Genomic DNA, 16381 nt, shown 5'->3' with positions numbered 1-16381 from the left:
ATATAAAATAAGTCAAATTCTGTTACTCCTTAACTCAAACCCTCCACTGGTTTCCCATCTCATTCAGACTAAAAATCAATATTTATAATGGCTAACAAGGGGCTGAATAATCTTATCTCATCTCCTACCACTCTTCTCCCTTGCTCACTCCATCCTCACCATCCTAACCTTCCTGCTGTCCCAACAACTCACCAGGGCTCCAGCCTCAGGGCCTGTGCCCTGGCTCTAACCTCCACCCAGCACAATGAAACCCTAGATGGCCTCACATTTTGCTCCTTTACTTCTTTCAAGTCTTTGGGTAAAAGTCACTTACCCTACCTGGTCTTCCTCACCAATCTTCCTCATCAATGCCAATTGTCTTGCCCTCCTTTCTTTTTTCTGTGGTGCTGACCACCATCCAGCATGCTATATAATTTACCTGTTTAACTGTTTTTTCTCCGTATTAGAATGTAAGCTCCATGAGGGCAAGGACTTGGCCTACTTTACCACTGAATTTCTATCTAAAGCAGTGCCTTGCCTAGAGTAGATCCTGAATAAAGTTGCTGAATGAACGAATGTCTTCATACTATGTCAATTCATAGCAAATTTATCACCAACTATTATATAAGCACCATTCTCACAGATCATGCCCCAGTATTTTCCTTTCTTCAGTATTTCTATTTTCTTTTCTTGATTTCTATACACATGTGCAAAACCATCCCATGTTAGTACTTCCTGCCACCACCTTCTCACCTCCTCTTCACAGCCAAGTGTCTTAGAAGAATCCAAATTACAACTTCTGTATGTCACTTGACATCTTTCTCTGTTTCTTACATGGTAGGAATACCCAGGATTCCAATCTCAGAGCTTAGGTTATGCAATGTACATCTTACACCCTTAGGTAGGGAACTCAAACTCAAATGCTTTTAGGCACAAATACTATCAGACAATAGGACTCCAAGTGGAGGTCAACTAGAAGTTACAGACCCCACTTGAACACATTTCAATTCGGTAAGAAACACCGCTGCCAAATAAAATACATCCACTGGTGGAGCCCATTCCTGAGGGCAAAACAGGTCTATATCTTTCTACATGTTTCTGTGTCTGCTATCAACACTCTCCTCTACTGAAAAGGCTCCCAACCAGTCTCCACACTTCTATTCTTGCCACCCTACAGCTAAGTCTCCACACGGCAACCAAAGGGACCATTAAATACAAACCAGGTACCACACCCCTATCGAAATTTTCAGGGAGCCACCCCACCCTCCAGTCCTGAGGCTCATTCACCACATACTGGTGTCTCTGTTGCTGTAACACCCAAGCTCATCCCTGCCTTAGGGCCTAGAATACTCTGCTAGATCTTTGCACAAGCTAGCTCCTTCCTAACATTCACCTTAATTTAAATGTCCCATTGTAAGAGAAGTGATCCCTCATCATTAATCATGTGTAGCCCCACAGTCTCTCACAATTGTTTTAACTTCTTCCAGCACTCATCACTATTTTTGTATTTTTCTTCCCCCACTAAAAATATTTTTCCCTGAGACATGAACCTTGCCTATCTGTCCATCACTCTTACCTAACACCTATAATAATGCCTAGCACATATTTATGAAATGAATGAATGACTGATAACATCTTTGATTTTAGGATATCAGTTTCTTAGGGACACGTCAATCTCATTCACCCATATATACTCAGTAACTTATACAGAGTTAGGAATATGAACTGGAACAAAAAATGAGTTGAAAGAAATAATCTATACCCCCTAGCTACCTAGCTGACATACAGTGTCTACTCTATTACCAGATAATGCACCAACTACTTTATATACATTTCTCTAATCCCTGCATCAAATCTGCAACATAGTCATTATTCCTACTACTGAAAAAACTGAAGCCAAGAAAGGGAATTATGAGAATTTTCCAGGCCACAAAGCACAAGTAGGATCAGAGGATTCACAGCCAGGCAAGTCTGCCCCAGAGTAATCTTTTCCTCTGCACTAATGTCATCTTCCTCATTTTGAAATCACCTTCAGCCCAGACCTCTCTATCCTGAGCTCTAAACTCCTATTTCCAAATAGCTCTTTGACATCTACTTTACTCCTAACTGGCTCTTAAGTGCTGCAAAGTTAACAAATATAAAACCAAACTCATTACCTTTCCTCCACCCACTCTTCCTATTATCTTTAATTTTACCTATGTTATCCCTATTCTTGTTCTCTCAATTAGTTATAAAACTCCAATGCTTCTAACTCCAAATAGATTTCTAACTCCAAATAGATCTCTGGAGCTAAGATCCACTTCTATATTCCCAACATCTGCCACCTATCACCTTTTAATCTAAACTATTGCACAAGTCTTCCAAGTAGCCTCCCCACATCCAACCTTGTAATCACTAAGTTATTCATTCATTTACACATATGTAAATCACATTAAAATATATACCAAATTCTTTGAGGATTTATCCTTATTTAGAGTCAAATCCAACAAAATTCAGATATTAAGCAAAGAGCATTCATGCAACAATCATTATCAAATGCAAACAATGAAACACACTCTACTTATCACTGGGAATGCAAAAATGAAGCTGCTCCCCTCAGGGAGCTGACAGTTCCTATCAATTATGATCAACTATGATTCTTATTAATTATGACAGTGTTAAGTGCTGGGATACAGCTTTGCTATGGGACCAGTGGTAATACAAGCCAGGGGAAGATTCCCTGAGATGTAATCTAATATCTAGTCTCTCGTTTCCAGAAAGGATTACACCTGTTCTAAACATCCATGGACATACTACACGCCTAAATTTTCCCAGAAGGAAAAATTCCCTAAATTCCCTCTATATTGCATTACCCACCCCTCTTCCATCACCTAAAAGTGAACACAACATAACATTACCTTTCCTTTTACTATATCTTAACTATGTAGCTATCTTTGGGATTTCTCTTGCTATTTCCTTAAAGCAGGAATTTCACATTTGAGTTTCACATTTCAGTTTACTAATATTTAATTGCTTTAATTACATTTCTGGGTACATAAAAATTCATTTACGTAAATCATTAATTGGAAGTCTACACGTATAATTTAAACATTCAAAACCATATGCTGTCAAGCTTCCCTAACATTCATCATTTTTTCTTGGTGTTCTAAGAAACAATCTGTAATCAGGTATGCATTTAATATACTACTTTTCAAAGCTTACCGTAAACTTTGATCACAAAACTGAAATTCGGTGAAAAATTTTGATTTTTGGAACAGTAAAAACTCCAGTCGAATGACCTCAAAATGGCAACAGCAAACGGAGATACTTTCATAAAAACAGCTGTCCTCCAAACGACTGCCTTGAAAAGGACCTCATGTTTTACTAAACAGACTCTGAAATTAAGAGACATCAAAAGTATAGGGATATTAAACATTGTCTCCTTTCATGTTTTTTTTTTCTTCATACAGAAATCAGATCAAGGAATGTAGGAAAGGTACTGGGAGTAAATGTGAACGCGGCCTAGCAGAAACCAAAACAAAATGTGAAAAATCGGGTGACACTGGCGGACACCTCTACATTTACTTAACAACGTTACTTCGTGGGTCAGTCTTGGATGAAAAGGAGAAACAGAGTCGCCGGTCACGACACACACGAAGCAAACACTCCACTCAAGGCACTTTCCAACAAGAAACTCCAGAGCAAAGCGCATTGGTGCCTGGAAGTCACCATGTGGAGGGTGGGGAACACAAAGATGTGATCCCCAAAATCAGAACCCGTTTCTTTCAAGGCAAATCTCTCAGAGGCGCCCAATTAAACTCACTGAGCAGAATTCAGCGTGGCGGCGGGGTTGAATGCAAAGGGGCCGACGGAACAGGACCGCCGGGCTCCAGCCAGCGCCCCGTAGTCCCGGGCCCGGAGCCTGAGCCCCGCGCCCTAGCCCGGCCCAACCGACACTGCCCTATCAGCTCGGCAACCAAAATGCCTGCCGAAGGTGGATTCACCTGCCGCCTGCCAAACCACAGTCAAGACACAGTGGACCCCTCCTCACCAAGCCCGCGACTCCAGGGTCGGGAGCCGAGAGCTGGCCGGAAAGGTCCAGAGGGAGGGGACGTCCCGGTGGCACTGCAAATGCGCCTGCGCATATCCCCCGCACCCGAGGCCGCCCGGACTGGCCGTACAGCGCGCCCTCAGGTTTACGTCCGTTCGCGGCACGAGCCACGGGGCGGGGACTCAGAGCCGGCCTAGGATTGGACGGCGAGAAGGGACGGGGCGAGCAGGAGGCCGGTGATTGGACGAGTACAACTAGTCCCTGAATTTGAAGCGAGGATGCCGCGCGCCACAGGTCCGGAGGAGTGGAGTGTTGCGAAAGGCTCACCGCCCCGCGCAAGTCCTTCCCGCTATAGCTGAAGCGAAAGCAACGCGATGAAAGCCTTGGCCAACTTGGGGGGAAAAAAAAGCTTACCGTATGGAGTCTGGGACCCCAAAACACCATCACTCACCTTACACTCAAAGCAGTATTTCTGGTGAACAAATTAGCTAATACTACCTTGAGTTCAGTACTGTTGTCACTTTTGGTCTTTACAAGATCAGATGCAGATCTTTTCTATCACTGCTTGGCAGACGCTGAAATGTGTCGTGATTTGCCTTATGTTATACACTGCAATAAAGCTTCATTACGAAATCATGTCTCAGGATCCAAGCTTCACGATAGTTCGCTACATCTAATCGCCAAAGAGGGTTAGTAAGGATGGTCCGGGGTGGAAAGAGGTGAGATAAAATTCCTCCCTAATTCCCACGTTTTCCTGTTCTCCTTAGGGCCACACTGACTTCTGCTTAGCCCAGTGCTTTAACTACCACTTTACTGAACCCATAGAGGTAATTCAATTTCATGCCTTTCACTTTCCTTTACCTCAAAATTTCTTCCATAGTCTAAGAAAGAGTCCTGCTTTTCCAAAGCTAACTCTTTAACTTCATTCATGCAACAGTTAATGTTTAAGATGCACCAGCACACTTGGGAGTAGAGAATGAAAAACACAAAATTGAGTTTAACAATCCTTACTCCTAATTTTAGCCTGTTGGGGAATGACACGTTTCTTTGATCACTTTACTTTTCTACGTCCTCTAAAATACTGCTCAACTAACATTCCCGTATACCTTCTCTACCGGTTCCTTTCTACCTTTAGAAATGCTGCCCCTCTCCACCCAAAACCAAAACCAAAACCAAAACCAACTCACCTGTTGCTGGATTGTGTTTTATCACCTTAAGACCATTCTGTCTCTCCCACCTTTAAACTGCCTCCACTTTCACACCTTAATGTCATTTATCCCATACTTATTTTATCAGAACTAGCCTCCTGTCAAACTCAATTGATGTCTCTGCAATTCTCCTGGCATTTTTCTTGAAACCTTCAAGCCTTGGCATTTCCAAACTGTAATTACCCCTATTCTACCCTTGTCCACACTCAATGAACAAAGATAAGTGGAGGAAATTTTCTGAATCCTGAAAAATAAACCTATTAGCTTTAGAGCTGAAAGGATGCTACTTGAGTGTGTAATGAGCCATCCTTGTTTCACAAAGTAGCTGAACTGTCTACACCATGATCACATAACTGGAGGTGAACTATTGGAATGTATGTCTATTCATTTACCCTACACCCCTTGTACCCAACTCCATAAATGTCCTTTTCCTCCATAAAAATCAAGCGATCAAGCTCTCCCAACACCCAGCAACCTAGTGGGACTCTAGTGACAAGGATCTGTAATCCAAAGTATCTACAAGCAAGAGAGAGAACACACTTATGCCAGATAACCTAAATCTCAATCCTGGCTCTCACTTCCTAGCTGTGAAGCCTTGGGCAAATAGCTCTAATCTGCCTATTTCTTCACCTGTAAAATGGGGATAATTAGAGCACTTCCCTCAGAGGTTTGTTCTAAGGATTAATAAATTCACATAAAGTATCTGGAAGAGCACTGGCACATGGAAGTACTCAAAAAACATTAGTGTTATCCAACCTTACTTGCCAACTGAAAAGGAGGCATAAAACTCCCAGTAAATTTCAAATCTTCTTAGACATTGGGTAGAGCTTGCAGAAGTCCCGGGCTAGAGATGAATGCCTCCCAGGGAATGAGACGTGACATCTACCCAGTTAAGAAAAGGCAGTCATCTCCCATAGATCCCCTTTACCAACTGCTTTAAGTGACAAACCTCAGCCACGGATATCCGAAGCCGCCTACAATGTTACCACAAAGTTTGATTCTAGATTAATCTCCCACCAGCTCCCCCAAATAAACCTTACATCAGACTAATATCCTGTTGCCCGAACACAGCCCTGTCATCTTTCATCTCTGGGCCATCACCTTGGAAATCCTACCCTCCTCTGCTTCAACTACCCCATCTGTTGAAATCCCACATTGCTTCTAAACCTGGCCAGCTCAAATAAATCACTTTGTGTTTCAACATTTATAATGAAACTGAATCCTCACTACCTTCTGTAAATTCTGTAAATACCTTCTCTATTTTTTACATACCCCAGTGTTTTATAGCACAGTATCTTGCACACAGAAGATGTTCAATATTCACTAAATTGGATAATCTCACTTCATTATCCCATTCTAACCCTAAGCACCTCTACAATGATTAAAATCTCAAAGGTGTCGATTATTAATTCTGAGCTAGATTCAGTCTTAAGTGAGACCCCTTGCTTTGAACCTAAACAAACCAACAAGTCTAAAACAAGTCCTTTAACAGAAGACCTCTGAGATTTAGAAAAGACTTTTCTTCATACATTGGAATGCTAAAATGCTAACTTGACAGACAAAAGATTTTAATGATTAGTCACAAGAAAGTTCAAATGTTCCTTAAGTTAAAATTAATCTCTTATCAGTTCTTTATCCTTTGCAGGTTAAGAAGCATCAAATGTATGAGGCTACTCATAGGAAAGATGCCTTTGAAAATTAGGTTATAAATTATATGATTTTAACAATTATATATGTGATTGAGACACATATGAAATACTTTTCAAATTACATTCTTCTCAAGTCCTAAAGAGACTTAAATACTTGGTAATTCTTGAGAAAACTGAACCAAAACAAACATTACTAGTTCTATAGTTTTAATCATTTTACCATAATTATTGTCAAGTACTTTCTGATTTCAAATTTTAAAAGTAGCATTAAAATAACGTGCAATTACAGCAAAGGAAACAACCAACAAAACTAAAAGGCAACCAACGGAATGGGAAAAGATATTTGCAAATGACATATTGGATAAAGGACTAGTATCCAAAATCTATAAAGAGCTCACCAAACTCCACACCTGAAAAACAAATAACCCAGTGAAGAAATGGGCAGAAAACATGAATAGACACTTCTCTAAAGAAGACATCCAGATGGCCAACAGGCACATGAAAAGGTGCTCAACGTCGCTCCTCATCAGGGAAATACAAATCAAAACCACACTCAGATATCACCTCACGCCAGTCAGAGTGGCCAAAATGAACAAATCAGGAGACTATGGATGCTGGAGAGGATGTGGAGAAACGGGAACCCTCTTGCACTGTTGGTGGGAATGCAAATTGGTGCAGCCGCTCTGGAAAGCAGTGTGGAGGTTCCTCAGAAAATTAAAAATAGACCTACCCTATGACCCAGCAATAGCACTGCTAGGAATTTACCCAAGGGATACAGGAGTACTGATGCATAGGGGCACTTGTATCCCAACGTTTATAGCAGCACTCTCAACAATAGCCAAATTATGGAAAGAGCCTAAATGTCCATCAAGTGATGAATGGATAAAGAAATTGTGGTTTATATACACAATGGAGTACTACATGGCAATGAGAAAGAACGAAATATGGCCCTTTGTAGCAACGTGGATGGAACTGGAGAGTGTGATGCTAAGTGAAATAAGCCATACAGAGAAAGACAGATACCATATGTGTTCACTCTTATGTGGATCCTGAGAAACTTAACAGAAACCCATGGGGGAGGGGAAGGGAAAAAAAAAAAAAAGGAGGTTAGAGTGGGAGAGAGCCAAAACATAAGAGACTCTTAAAAACTGAGAACAAACTGAGGGTTGATGGGGGGTGGGAAGGAGGGGAGGGTGGGTGATGGGTATTGAGGAGGGCACCTTTTGGGATGAGCACTGGGTGTTGTATGGAAACCAATTTGACAATAAATTTCATATATTGAAAAAAATAATAATAAAAAAAAATAAAATAAAATAATGTGCAATTAGATTGAAAGTCAACATCTGTCAGTTTTAGGTGTTAGTCTACATACTAACTTCCTACCTTTTTAAATAAATGTCATGCTTACCTCCAATTTTTTGATTGTTTGGATTTTTTTTCAACATTGTATAAGGAGATATAAGCTTTACCGTCTAACAAATAGAATATAGTTGACCCTTAAACAACGCAGGGGTTAGATGGTGCCAATGTGCCCACAGTCAAAAATCTGACTCTAACCTTGGACTACTTAATAGCCTACTGTTGACTAGAAGCTTTATCAGTAACATAAGCAGTCAATTACCACCTATTTTGTATGTTATACATGTAAAGTAAGCTAGAGAAAAAAAAATGCTATTAAGAAAATCATAAGGAAGAGAAACTTCATTTACAGTACCATGCTGCATTTACTGAAAAAAATCTATGTATAAGTGGATGAGTGCAGTTCAAACCCATGTTGTTCAAGGGCCAGCTGTTCATTCTGTTTTCATAAGGCAACAGATTCATATCTTTTAAAATATATTTTATTAAATAATCTACTTGGAAAATAATTACAAAAGCTTTAAACAGTAATTCCAAGTAGTAAAAGGCAATTTCCTTTCAAAAAAAAAAAAAAAAACCAGAGTCCATTATTATGTTTTGCTGCTTTATACACAGGAATGATTTATTTTACAAACTAGTCAGATCCAACATTAGCCTGTAAATTTTAAAACATTTCTTAATATGTCTCAAAGGCAAAGTGAACTCTATGATATGCTTTCACATTAACCAGAATGACAAACCATAAGAAAATTAACACCATAACAGTTCAAGATAAAACGAATAGGCACTTTGAAAGTGAAATCAGCTACTGTAAATCTCATAGTTCACGTTACTTGTACTTATCGCATTTCATCAAAGGTTATCAACCAGTGAGGCAAATGTTCCTTTGATGCAGAAGCACAAACACATTTAGGTTCCAAACACTGTGTTCTGGTTGTAATACATGCAAGACGGACCCTAACTTAGAAAAATCTTCTGAAAGAAAATGAAGAAAAACAAAAAGCAGCCAGGAATGAAAGCATTTACAAGCACTTGAATAAGGCCTTTAAGTGTTAAATCAGTGTTTTAAACCCCTTCATTCTCAGGTAAGGGATTAAGAGGCCGAGAGAGAGATCGTCTGCGAGGGTGAGGATACTGGAGGTTGGCAGTGTCAGCATCGCAAGAGTGCTCTACCAGAGGAGGAGGAGGAGGAGGAAGGAGCTGGGCATAACTGGACCATCTCGATCCAGCCCGTGGGGAATCCAGAGGGGGAAAGAAATACCTGAAACAATGAAGACAGGAACAAAACACCAAAACAAAACAAAAACAACAGAAAAAAAAAAAAAAGAAAAAAAAACAGAAGAAAAAGAGAAAAGTAGTAAATACAAAGAGAACCAAAGAGGAGAAAACACATGCTGGAAAAAAAAAGCTTTAGTATATTCATGCCAAAACTAACAGAACATAATCGCAAAAATCAAGACCCTTACTCAAATCAAGCTTGCTTAAGCAAGTATAGAAACTTGAAAGAAAGAAATACAATCTGTTAAACTTAAAATGTTAAAAAAAATTATCAGTATGAATGTTACAAAAAAAGACATTTTATAATTTAAAACATTTTCTAATCTTTCAGAAACATATTTGATGCGATCCTGGAAATTTACAAATCTAATAAGCTTTTTATTTTAAGCAATGCTTCGTTTGTAGTAGCAGCAGGCACATGTTTTGTAGTGCATACAGGACACTGAGAACCAATCCAAATATACTTTCACAAAGTATGGCCAGCTATTGCAATATACTTCTGAAGAAATACAATCTTTGAAAACACTTAGCTGCTTTTCTGCAAAAACTTTAAATAGTACAAAATTTTGATAAGTAAAAGAGCTCAAAGAATATGTCCTATTGTTATTCTTCTGCCATTTTATAACTTACCCGTAATACTTAAGCACATTAGCAAACAAAGACTTACAGCTTTGTCATCAAGGTCAAAGTTCTAAAGAATATGAACTAAATGAAGCAGCCAACTAAATTAAAATCCTGAGGCTTGGAATGTGGAGGTTAATGTGCATGCACAATTTCAGCAAATTTTTAACTGCTCCTCTTAAGTATGTTTCCAAATTTTGACTTGAAGGAAAACTTAAGCCATGGAATTACACCATAAAAAATATACAAGCACATATTAGAAACATTTAGCTCTTTAGTGAATATGAATTGAAAACTTACAAAGATGTTTTCATTTTACTACCATATTATAAATGAAGCAATACCGTATGTTTAATTTGGCCACAAACTGTACAGTCAAATTACTTTCATTTCACTACTACTTCTCTCACTCCTTTACTAATATTTTTTAAATATTACAAAGAAATGACAGAGTTGTATTAAATAATATCACGTATAAGCCAATTCTACAAAAGGTAATAAACAGATTAGCACTCAAAACAATCTTTATGAAAAATATTTATTCAATCTTCAAATTAAAATTATAAAAATTCATCATTTTCGCTGTTTTAGAAAACAAAAGAAATAAGCCTATATTCTCCAAATGGAATAAAGTGGTATTTTCCCTCCTCCCAACTACTTACAAGGATAGTAACAATCCTTTTAATTTTAAACCCATGTTAGTTTCGGGAATATTTCAAAAAATTGTTTTGGTGACAATGTCTCAACAAAAAGCCTCTCCATTTATATTTCAAAAGTTTCAAATAGTGTCAATAAACTGGCTAGTACAAAAAAAAATGATATACACGGTATTTTTAAAGGCCTTTTGGATTGCGTTTAGTAGTAAGCAGGCTGCTGGTGTATCTTGGGAGAGGTCAAACGGCGCTGGGGAAGGGGAAAAGGAGCTCGCTTTCCATTCCTGTGTGCATGCAACAAGCAGCAAAACAGCAAAGTTACTCCAGTTAGCTGGTACTCAGCTGTGCTTTCTGTTAAAGGACATAATACAAATGGAGAAGGGAAAATGCATCACAGATCTAACACACACGGTTATTGGCACAATAAGAATACAGATCAAAACTTCAAAGCTCTTTACAAAAGAATATACACAGTACAGGCAGCAACCAAAAATCAGATTTTTTTTTTTTTAATTAACAGTAGTATCCTTTGTTTCATGAAATCATTTTTATAATCTGATCTCTTCTGTGGTAACCTGAAATTGTTTACATGCAAATACTTAAATCTCAGAATCAAACAGGACTTTTTAAATAAAAATTTAACATTATAAAAATAGTTGAAGAAATTTTAAATAGAATTCTAAGATGACAACAGAATAACCACAGAATAACCACAGGACAGTTTGTTAATAAGGACCATGCTTTGAAGTTTCCTGAATCGTATTCCAAATTATTCACAAAGGCATATTAAAATAAGCTGATCTTAAAAATTCACATATTTGAAATCTGAATATGAAAACAAAGGATGACTCTTCAGATCACATTGTTTGTCAAGATAAACAAGAATCTAAAATATATGAAAAATTCTAAAAATCAAGAAATCACAATTTACCATTTTCTCTTACAATCTCCATTAAAGGTTTAAACACACCCACACACACACCCAACACCCACAAAACACATTTAACTCACTCTCATCTACAAAGGCTTAATGTATTTTATTGAAAATTTCAGCTTGACCTAATTCAAAGGCTACACTACTACCACTAACATACCAATGCTCATCTAGGACTAAAATCCTCAGCATTATCCCAGATTTGCTCTTCATCTTACTTGAGAAGCAAAGTAAAATCTTTAAGTTATAAACATTTCTGACGGACCACTAAATTTCAGAATATAATTTAGTTTGTTTAATGGCTTAACAATCTACCTAATAAATATTATGACTATGTAAGCTAAATACAGAGCTAACAAAGTGAATTGTTTCTAGTATTATAATTGTGTATGAATTTCTTTATTCAATCTTAAAATCCATGAAATTACACACCTTTAGTCTGGCTATCAGAATGATTTTAAAAAGGAGATAATTTCTAGTTTTCCCACAAAAACAGCCTACCTGCCAGAAGAAGATCCATTTAATGAATTTTGAAGATTTGGGATATTTGAACCTAGGGAAGGATTTGAGTTTCCCTGCTGAGAATTCCCAGTGACAGGGCTCCCATTACCTTTCAAAATACCAGTACACTTCCAATTGTCCATATAATTAGCTGAAAGGAAAATGGTCAAATACATTAACATGGCTAATAGCTTTGTTCAAGGACACAAATCTGTGTTCAAATTCTTAAACTACAATGAAAAAAACAAAACAGGACTACATATCTCTCAAGATAAATGTTAAAGACATTTTTTAAATGAAATACGTATCTCAATTTTACCAATTATTTTTTAAAGTTTTAGAAAAATTACTAATTTAAAAAACAAAGTTTCTACCATTTCCTTTCCTTACAAGACAAATATTAACAGAGACAATTCTCTAAGCTACCACATTAACTTTAATATCAAAATAAATTCTTCATTTCATGATAATGAATTTCGATTACTTGTATATGTAGGGTTATGGAGCTGTCTTCTTGGTTATGCAAGTGTAAGTCATGTGGGTACTTAATGTCCTCAGAGACGGACCCCTTTGGGGTTTGAGTGGCTAACCCAACATGGCCTAATTCTTCTAATACAAAATAGGTCACTGGAGACCCTTAGCCCAGGAAACCCAAGTTAGGGATCCTGCTGGAGTGAAGCTGGGTGTTCCTGACTAAAGACCAGGAGCAAGAAAGAGAAGCAAAGCCCTTGACAGCAAATGATACTGAGGAAAGGGAGGTCTGGGCCGGTTCTGCCACAGCCTAAAACTGACCATGGGAGACTCAGCCAAATTGCATTTTGAGAAACAGTAACTACTCAGGGTACATGAGCTAAGCTATAGGTTATATGGGATGCCACTGACTAGAGTGGGACAAGGACCAAGGACACCTCCACCCAGTAGATAAACGTCCATGGAAAAATGTAGACCATGCTACAGCAACCACAGCTAGCATCGAGTTACTAGACCGAATTCTCACTCAGCATGCCATTTACAAGAAACTTTCAGAATCAGTGGCCAGAAGATTCTTGAACTTTCGAGAGTTGCAGAGAAGAAGTGGAGGTGATACTGGATTTTCTCCTATTAAGGACTGGTTAGCTAGAGCAATTATTTAATAAGAGATGTCTATACCCCTATCCTGTGTTTGTAGAGCAGTCACACAAGTTACACACATAGCAAACGGTACCTTTTGGAGATACTGCATATTCTGTTACAATTACTTTTAGTTTTAAAAGGAGATCCACATGGAAACTTAAAAAACAATTCAAGTGTCATTAACTGCCATGAACTAGGTAAACTGATGGAGGTTCAAAATAACACAAATATAAGACATTAATTTGAAAATAACTGTAGAAAGATCATTTTTTCCAAAATATTTCCGAGTTTACATTTCTAAATGAAAATTCTTAAGTAGCAACATAGAGCAACAATCCTTTCATTAAAACCTTACCTTTCCATAATCTTACACAGCCATCATCTCCTGAAGATGCTAACACTGTTCCTGTTATATTCCAACTCACTCGCCAGACCTGGGAATTATGATTATCAAACTGAGCCACTATATGGATTTCAAATTTTGTTGGTCCACCAGAGGAGGTAAGTTCTTTCCTATTAATAAAAAGATTTTCCTGAGAAATGCTGAGAAAAGATTTTACACACATGGTTCTAAATAAAAAAAAATACATACACTTACCATATTATTTTATAATTATGTTCATGTCTAAAACTACCACGTTCCCTCCCATACTCCCCCACCTTAACTCATTGAGAGCTGGGCCATGTCACTTTCATTTGATTCTCCAGCACCTGGCATAATCCTACCACATAAAAATTATCCAGTGATTATTTCATGGAAGAAAGGAACAACAAAAGAGGCTTTATTCACCCAAACACAGTTGAGGAATAAAATACATAACAATTAATTTTAAAAGGAAAGCAGTAGGAAGGGAAGAATAGAAGGGGGGAAGGAAGAAAAAAAGGAACTGAAATTCACAATTCCAAAATTAAAGCCTGAATAAAGACATTCACAAGAATGTCTGAGCTAATTTAATTGTCCCTAAGTTACCTGACACCTCGCATTTGTTCAAACATTTACACAGTACCAATTATATTCAGAGGATCCAATTCATCATAGTAGCCTAAATAAAATGCAATTAAGAAAACATAAATCTCCTATCTTTATTCAATTCCCCATCCCCAAAACTCATATATTTATATATACAATGTTCATTGAAGAATCCATTCTTCAGATCACAGTTGCCTCTTCATTCTCTTCCACAAATGAAAATAATCATGAGTTAAGAGCATTTTTAAATTAGTAATTGCTTCAAAACCTCACCTCACAGGCTTTAATGTAAAAATTCTCACATCTTTGGTTGCTATGGCTAGAATGTGGAAAGACCTTCCCAAGTTTGGAGCAAAGGCAATATCATGGACAGGATCTGTGACTGTCATGAGGGTTTCAGCTTTTGCATATTTCCTAATAAAAAAACAATTTATGTTAAAATTTTCAGAAATTAAAATTTTTAAAAATCCACACATTTTTTACATTGTTCACAATGAAACAGTGTTTACCTCTGCAGTGTATATATATATAGTATGACCAAGGCCTAACCCCCAGAAACTGAATGTGACCTAATTTAGAAAAAGGGTCTTTGTGTATACAACTAAGGATCTCAGGACAAGATCATCCTGGACCATCCTTATAAAAGACACAAGGGGCGCCTGGGTGGCGCAGTCGGTTAAGCGCCCGACTTCAGCCAGGTCACGATCTCGCAGTCCGTGAGTTCGAGCCCCGCGTCAGGCTCTGGGCTGATGGCTCAGAGCCTGGAGCCTGTTTCCGATTCTGTGTCTCCCTCTCTCTCTGCCCCTCCCCCGTTCATGCTCTGTCTCTCTCTGTCCCAAAAATAAATAAACGTTGAAAAAAAAAAAAAAATTAAAAAAAAAAAAAAACGTAAAAGACACAAAAGGAGATCCAGAGAAGAAAGCCATGTGAAAACAGGGAGAGATTGGAATTATGCAGCCAGACACCAAGGACCTCCCGAAGCCACTAGAAGCCTTAAGAGACAAGGAAGAATTGTGGAAGCAGCATGGTGCTGACCACACTTTGACTTTAGATTTCTGGCCTCGAGAACTGTGAGAACAAATTGTTTTGTTTGTAGTGATTTATTATGGCAGCCCTGGAAAATTAATATAAAGCCCCCAGGTTTTGTTCTTTGATTTTGTAAGTTTAGCTTAGAACAGTTTAACAAAACTAATTAGAATGAGATGCTGGGGCACCTGGGTGGCTCAGTCAGTTAACTTGTGGACTCTTAATCTCAGCTCAGGTCATGATCTCGCAGTTCGTGAGACTGAGCCCCACATTGGGCTCTGCACGGATAATGAGAAGCCTGCTTAGGATTATTTCTCCTCTCTCTCTGCCCCTCCCCTGCTTGCCCACATTCTCTCTCTCTCAAAATAAATAAACTTAAAAAAAAAAAAAAAAGGATGAGATGCTGATTTATTAGCCATTAATATCTATTTTCAAGAAAAGGGTAATTGAATTTCCTAAGTATTTGAGTATAAATGGGAAAATGAATTTGATAACAGGAGGAACTGAGTTCTTCTAGTGGTAATAAAGGGCACTATACTGAAATCTGTTTATCCTTACAATTCTATTTCTACATGTGCAAACGGAGAAGATAATGAAGGAGACAACAGATAAGAATTTTCTATTATGTTTTTCTCCATTGTAAGTTCAATATCAGGGACAGAAATGAAGCACATAACCCTGTATGTAACAGAGGGAGTTAGAGAGAGGTACCTCTCTTACCTTTTCACTACCCTCCTCTAATATACTGGTGTTCCCAACAAATCTATGCTTGGCCTTCTTTTCATGCCAACATTTTCCCCAAATGTCTCCAAGCTAGCACACGCCTCAAGGCTCCTTGACCTCGTCTTCCCCTACATGATCATCCTGAGTAATCTAATCCACACCCTTGCTGCTTCTACTGTCTGGTCATAACTCCTGTGTTGGATCCTAGACAAGTCATTTTACTTTGTTGATCAGTTTCTTCATTCATAAAATGGTGATAATATAAAAGCTACCTACCCTCCTCATAAGGTGATTGTTAGAATTCAGATTTCATAATGTATGTGAAAATTCCATATAA

General features: G+C 38.1%; 2 protein-coding genes across 4 annotated transcripts in view; both read right to left on the bottom strand.

Moving 5' to 3' along the window:
• The window catches only part of CEP192 (centrosomal protein 192), a 138777-nt gene extending 134695 nt beyond the window's left edge, over window positions 1–4082 (bottom strand). For both annotated transcript variants that reach the window (XM_030336254.2, XM_030336256.2), the window contains exons 1-2: window positions 4010–4082; window positions 3181–3353 (exon numbers count right to left, since the gene is read on the bottom strand). The gene's annotated coding sequence lies outside the window, so the exon portion shown is untranslated. The remainder of the gene's footprint in view (window positions 1–3180; window positions 3354–4009) is intronic.
• A 4733-nt stretch (window positions 4083–8815) lies between these two features.
• Window positions 8816–16381, bottom strand: part of SEH1L (SEH1 like nucleoporin) — a 34218-nt gene continuing 26652 nt past the window's right edge. Inside the window, exons 6-9 of one of the 2 annotated variants that reach the window (XM_030336358.1) lie at window positions 14569–14709; window positions 13681–13838; window positions 12213–12363; window positions 8816–9486 (exon numbers count right to left, since the gene is read on the bottom strand). In XM_030336358.1, the coding sequence (XP_030192218.1) occupies window positions 9291–9486; window positions 12213–12363; window positions 13681–13838; window positions 14569–14709 (646 nt within the window). In that variant the 3' untranslated portion in view covers window positions 8816–9290. Of the gene's footprint in view, window positions 11129–12212; window positions 12364–13680; window positions 13839–14568; window positions 14710–16381 lie in introns of both variants that reach the window. The other variant, XM_030336359.2, reaches the window with a different exon arrangement.

This window comes from Lynx canadensis, chromosome D3 (genome assembly GCF_007474595.2).
Source record: "Lynx canadensis isolate LIC74 chromosome D3, mLynCan4.pri.v2, whole genome shotgun sequence".
Classification (NCBI taxonomy): Eukaryota; Metazoa; Chordata; class Mammalia; order Carnivora; family Felidae; genus Lynx; species Lynx canadensis.
The sequence above is the reverse complement of the archived record's forward strand: the minus strand, read 5'-3'. Positions and strand labels throughout refer to the sequence as shown.